The sequence below is a fragment of the Notothenia coriiceps genome, unplaced genomic scaffold (assembly GCF_000735185.1).
Source record: "Notothenia coriiceps isolate Sejong01 unplaced genomic scaffold, NC01 NC01_scaffold00006104, whole genome shotgun sequence".
Lineage (NCBI taxonomy): Eukaryota > Metazoa > Chordata > Actinopteri > Perciformes > Nototheniidae > Notothenia > Notothenia coriiceps.
This window is the reverse complement of record NW_011338805.1, coordinates 77,250-82,849: the sequence shown is the minus strand read 5'-3', so window position 1 is coordinate 82,849 and position 5,600 is coordinate 77,250. Positions and strand designations below refer to the sequence as shown.

The 5,600-nt window shown below is 41.4% G+C and overlaps 2 protein-coding genes across 4 annotated transcripts; both read right to left on the bottom strand.

Annotated features, from left to right (window-relative positions):
• Positions 1-261: 261 nt before the first annotated feature.
• Positions 262-2,388, bottom strand: dusp29 (dual specificity phosphatase 29). Of its 3 annotated transcripts, none has more exons than XM_010768853.1 (4): positions 2,295-2,388; positions 1,965-2,159; positions 1,662-1,885; positions 262-1,130 (listed from the first exon to the last, which is right to left on the bottom strand). In XM_010768853.1, the coding sequence occupies exons 2-4, from the start codon at positions 2,144-2,146 to the stop codon at positions 940-942; spliced, it is 597 nt and encodes a 198-aa protein (XP_010767155.1). In that variant the 5' UTR covers positions 2,147-2,159; positions 2,295-2,388; the 3' UTR covers positions 262-939. The 3 variants fall into 3 exon arrangements, with proteins under 3 accessions (XP_010767155.1, XP_010767152.1, XP_010767154.1); XM_010768850.1 differs by having other exon boundaries at positions 268-1,130; positions 1,965-2,184; XM_010768852.1 differs by having other exon boundaries at positions 268-1,130; positions 1,965-2,163.
• A 1,186-nt stretch (positions 2,389-3,574) lies between these two features.
• dusp13a (dual specificity phosphatase 13a) lies at positions 3,575-5,491 on the bottom strand. Its single transcript, XM_010768845.1, has 3 exons — positions 4,926-5,491; positions 4,489-4,706; positions 3,575-3,815 (listed from the first exon to the last, which is right to left on the bottom strand). The coding sequence occupies exons 1-3, from the start codon at positions 5,051-5,053 to the stop codon at positions 3,592-3,594; spliced, it is 570 nt and encodes a 189-aa protein (XP_010767147.1). The 5' UTR covers positions 5,054-5,491; the 3' UTR covers positions 3,575-3,591.
• Between the last annotated feature and the right edge of the window lie 109 nt (positions 5,492-5,600).

Below are 5,600 nucleotides of genomic sequence, written 5' to 3'. Positions count from 1 at the left end.
GAATAGAGCCTGTGAATAGACCAAACTAAGCTAATGGCTTGCATGTAAAACGCAACTTGTACTTGTGTTTTTGTTTATATTGCTCTTTTGTAGCCTTTGTACCTGTACAGAGTTGCTGGTGAGAACAGGGGGGAAATACCTGGCTATGTGCACACAAATCGGACAGAATGACATTCTTGTATTTATGACTTTTCTCCTTTTGTCAGTCACTTAAAATGCTGTACATTTTAGCATAAGAATAAATTATGATTGACCATGTACTTGATTGTTCTCCTTTAATGTGAAACATTTACTAGCTGGAGGCGTTTCAGAATGAAGAGGCAATGACAGATCCACGCAGCTGTTCTCCCTGCAGAAAAGTATGTATACAATAGAAAGAAAAATATTAAATAGAAAAAATATGACGGGAAGGTGAGCTTGACCGCACTGAAACCTGACAACAGGAGTCATTCACATCTAAATTGTAAAATCCCAGAAAAGTTTAGAAAATTCTAAATATTGTTGCAACAACAGGGAGGCCTTGCATACCCATGCACATCAAGTATTTAATTTGTAAACCTCAAGATTACAATACATATGGTTGCTACAACTTTACATTGAATATGCTAAAATGCTGTGTCATTTACATGGAAAGCATTCAGAGATCAATCTCTCAACATGACTCGTAATTTAGTAACTTGGATTTGTAACATGACTCGAGACTTTTACACTTGTTTTTAGCTTAATTTGTCTCCCATAACTTAAAGTTGACTTGGACTATTCTTCATTACATTAGAAACTCGACTTGAGACCCGACTCTTTACAAATGACTTGAAAGTCAACTTGGACTTGAGGCCTAAATTGGAATAAAATGACTTGAGCCTAGACTTGAATTTGTCACTCGTGGCTCGACCTGAGGCTGAACTCGCCCCATGAGTCCTACGCAGGTTTCTGCTATTCCTATTTCTCCAGGAGCTGCATGTCCAGCTCCCTCAGCTGTTTCAGGAAGCCCCAGTTGGGGATGATCCTCCTGCGGCTCTTCACGTGCTCGATTGCCTCCACCACAGTCATGTTCTCACAGATCATGAGGTAGGCGAGGAAAAGTGTGGCGGAGCGACTCCTTCCCATCACACAGTGCACCAGCAGCTGATCTGGACATAGGGGAGTCACACAGTCAGGTAATAGCTACTGTACATTGCTCATTTTTTATTCGATTTGTGCAATTTATAGGGATGGTTCAATCACCCCTCTACTTGGTGTTTGACTAAGTGCGTTAATGGCCAGGTATCTATGAATGGGTTTTTTTGTCACCATCTTTAATTTGAGGAATATAAAACGTTTCAGAAACCGCGTCAATGTGGATTAATGTTCCCTGTGAAAACTAACAAAAGCAAAGACTATAACCCCTAGAAATCAGTAGGCCTACATGTGCATACAGTTCCTGAAAAATATAGGCATGTCAACTTTTCAAATGTAGTTTTGTACCTATTCCAAAAAAAAGAAAGTTGTGGTGGTTGATCTCACAACCCTGATACCAAGAACCAAAATGTTTTGCCATCAACTATCTATAAAAAGTCAAATTGTAATTCCCCTACTCCTACGTTAGCGGATGTTTAGGCTACAGAACACCATGTGATTTCTTAATCTGGCTGGAATGACCCTTTAACTATGTGTTTTCTTACTCTGAGGATTGCTCAATGTCTCTTCTATGAACCGAGCTGCAGAGAAGAAATACTGGCTGAGGTTAAAGGTTGTGACGTCTTCTGCTACCACGCCATAGTACACCATGTCCATGTCACCATAGTAACCAGCTCCAGTGTCCACATTGTTCCACGTCCCCTCTGCTGCGTTCAAGATGTGCGTAATCCCCAACCTCTTCAAATTACACTTGTCCTTTGCAGTCTGCCTGTGAAAAGTATGCATGAATATTATTTTAATCCTTCATTATTTTATTCAGTTTAGTCATTTAATACTTTTTGACTTACTCGTCCCCGATATAGACATTAGGCCAGACCTCGTTGACATGAGTGTAAGCAACACTCCCACGGTTTAGGATTTTCTCCAGCTCATAGCCCCCAGGTGTGACATATTCATCCACTGGACTGGATTCCTGCTCTGCCTTTGTAGCATTTATCTTGATGCCAGTCTTTGACTTGTGAGAAGCCATTTTCTCGCTGTGTCTTCCTTTCACACATGATTTATCAGCTTAGGGGGGAAAAGAAATAACACGCTTGCTTTTTTTCCCCCCCTCCTGCGACTTTATTCATGAAAAAATACAGTTTTGTTTTTCCACATGCATCTCCAACAACACTCACCGAGAGATTGAAGCTCGGAGATGTTGTTTTCATCATTCTGGCAGCTTGTTGTGAAGCTCTCCTTTAAGGCAGAACATGGTGAGGTTTAATTCTGGCAGGCTCAAGTGAGGGCACAGATTGTATAACCGCTCTGTGACGAGCATCAAATGCAGAGGATATTTTTAGGGCTGTGATGTGGCGGGCCCCTGACCTTAGCTGCCACGTTCCCTGCCTGTGGGGAAAACTTCCACCAAGCAAGTCCCTGCCATCCACTTCTAAACACATAACTTTAATCCCTGCTGCTGGCAGGAAGCTGTGCGTACCCAAACTTTGCACTTGCCAAAGGATACCCATATTCACTGGAGTGAACAGGGCTCTCTGGGCTTTTCCTCAGCCGTATGAGCGACTCCTTGAAATTGTCTCTTTTAGCCTTTTGCATATCTATCAGAGGCTGGAAGAAAACGTGTAAGCGCTGCCTCACAACAGCCGTTAAGGATGTTCTGCATTTTATGGAGCCTCTCCGGGGCCTAAAGAAAACTGAAATGCATCAGACAGTTAGACAGATGAGGTTTTTCACAGGATGTCACATGTCTTTGATTCCACGTTATATGATATGCATGGTCCATTCACTGATCTTAATGTGAGCCCCCAAAGTGAGAGTGTGATGATGACTGTATCGCAGAATGGCTGGATGAAGCTGCTAACATGTCAGACAGAGTTTTCACACCATCAGAGTCCTTTATTTTTCCCTCATATCTTCATACTCTGCCATCATTCATTCTGACAGTGAAATCATTAAACCTGTGATATCCAATTCCTTTTATTTTGACAGCATCTCTCTCTTTTTCCCAGTGTGCTCTGGAGAGCATCTCTTATTAAGATGGTTTCAGCGTTTCATCTCTTTTCAAAGTCTGACCTGAATCTGTATACACACTCAGAACCATGCTGGCAGATTTTTATCATCTTGTATCAAGCCTCTTTAGACACCACCGTTTTAACTGTACGACGCCAGATTGCAGCGGTTAAGACACAGTATTTTGAGAGTTGTGGATCTATAAGTGGAGCATTGTTTATTAATAGGCACACACTGTCTTTGAGTTGTTCAACAACAGTAGGAGTTTTGGCAGTTGTGCTCCATTTGTGTTAAAAGCCTCTGTGATATTGATGTGCTCCATGTGACCATGTTGGTGTTTCAGCTGCTTTTGGTTTATCTGATGTATTTCTCCTGACACTGAAGACAGCCAGAGGTTTTAAATAATTTGTGAACAATATGAAAACATTTTTTTCTTTCTGTATCAACATGTAATTATAAACGAGTTTATTTCTCCATTGCTTGACATTTTGTTGTTTTCCTCTGCAGAGCCAAGGAAGAGTCCAAGTGACGGAGCTGATTCAGAAATCCGACATTAGGCAGGATGTTCCTGTGCCTCCGAACAGCCTCCACAGCCTCCACCAGGCTGAGTCTCTCTCTGATCAGGAGGTAGGCCAGCGCTAAGGTCGCAGAGCGGCTGATTCCTCGAGCACAATGGACGAGCACCTTACCTGCAAGAGACAAGAGCACCTTAAATATTCTACATAACATACATACAGAATGTGATTCATTATAAGGGACGTTTTAGCTTTTGTTTATATTTGTATTTTCATAGTGCAGGCCAGGGGTGTAACAAGAAAACAAGCTATTGAGTTAGAAGGTTGAGAAAAACTGACTATAGCCTACGCTTGTAAAATATAAAAAATATTAGACATTTTTTGAAGTTGCTTAATTTATAGGATTTAAAAACTTTTTTCTTACAGATTTTGGTGCAAAAATGCAAAACAATAATTTCCTGAAATACAATAGGTGATAGTTATTTAATTAAAGTTAATACATAAAAAAATGCCTGGCTGAGAATGTCTTCATGATTATAAAAGAGAGTTGCCAATCTCCTCAATTAGTCACAAACGTACGTTTTTGGACACCTTTACATGAACTTAAGTTAGATATCCATGAGGACTTTCACGTACACGTTCTCGGGCAGCAGCTGAGTCATTACATTTTTTTGCTCACAATTTCTGAATTTTTGGTTAATAATTAATAGGATGTATTTGGCGTTACAATCAGATTTCCAGCTTGAAGAAGCATCTTGTTACATTTTATACCACAACATTTGGTGCAGATTTACACCCCTCACGTAATGTGCAAATCTGTTTCCTGTGGCTCAAATGGTAGGCCTACCTCTCTGACTCAGAGCTCCATGAATGAAATCAGCCGTTTCTGTGAAGAATGGGCTCAAGTCAAAATCTTTACAGTCTGTTGCTTCCACTCCATGATACTGTATGTTGGTGTCTTTGTAGAAACATGGCCCCGTGTCAATGTGCTGGGGGCCATCTGCAGCATTCACCACGTGTGTAATTCCCAGATCCACTAACCGGGTTTTATGCTGCGCTGTAGCCCTGTTAAACAACACAAGACATGATACGGGGAATGCAGCCTTTAGAGATTTTTCTGGCCAGCTCTCTGAGCGTATGTTTGCAAATGCATCACTGGTGACTCAAATGTACAGATTTTATATTTGTCCCATGAGTTAGCCAAATACATGCTTGTTTGCAGCAACACTTTCACAATCAGATCACCATATTGCAGCGGGGCCCTGAAGTGAGAATGTCACTTACGCGTCTCCGATGTAGAGGTTGGGCCAAACCTCGTTGACAGCTCCGGTGGGGCGTCTGTTCTTCAGCAGAAGGAAGAGCAGATCGCAGGTGGGCGGTGTCTGATACTCCGACTCCTCCTCTGGGCTCATATCTGCGTATTTCACTTGAGTGTTGTCGTATAATTATCACAAATGATATTCAGCTCAACACTTGCAAAACAGTTGGATAACTTCCCCAAATACTTGATGTTCCTGGATGGAGAATTTAAGAAGTTCTTTCTGCTGTTCTGCTAGTTTTTCTTTCCTGCAGACATTTGGAAAGGAACCACAGTAAACTCTGACCTTATTGGAGCAGCTCGCTCTGTTTTCCATCTGAGCAGAGTATCAGTGTTGTTTAGAGGCTGAGCCCCGCTGGAGCGTGACAGCTGAAGATGCCAGAGTCTGGGCAGGAGCAGTGTGGACTATTTATTCCTCAGATGGCTGTGACAGAAGCCATGCTGCTTGTGTTGTGACAACTTTAACCACAGAACCACAGCAGTGATTACAGTTGTAATAGTGTCAGGGATTCAAAACATGTTGAGGAAGATGCCACGTTGAGTCAGTTCATACCACATCAACTTGTTCCTTATTTCAGATTATTTTAAGAATAATGCTGGTGTTATTTTTATAATTTTATTTATGGATTTAATGAATTCAT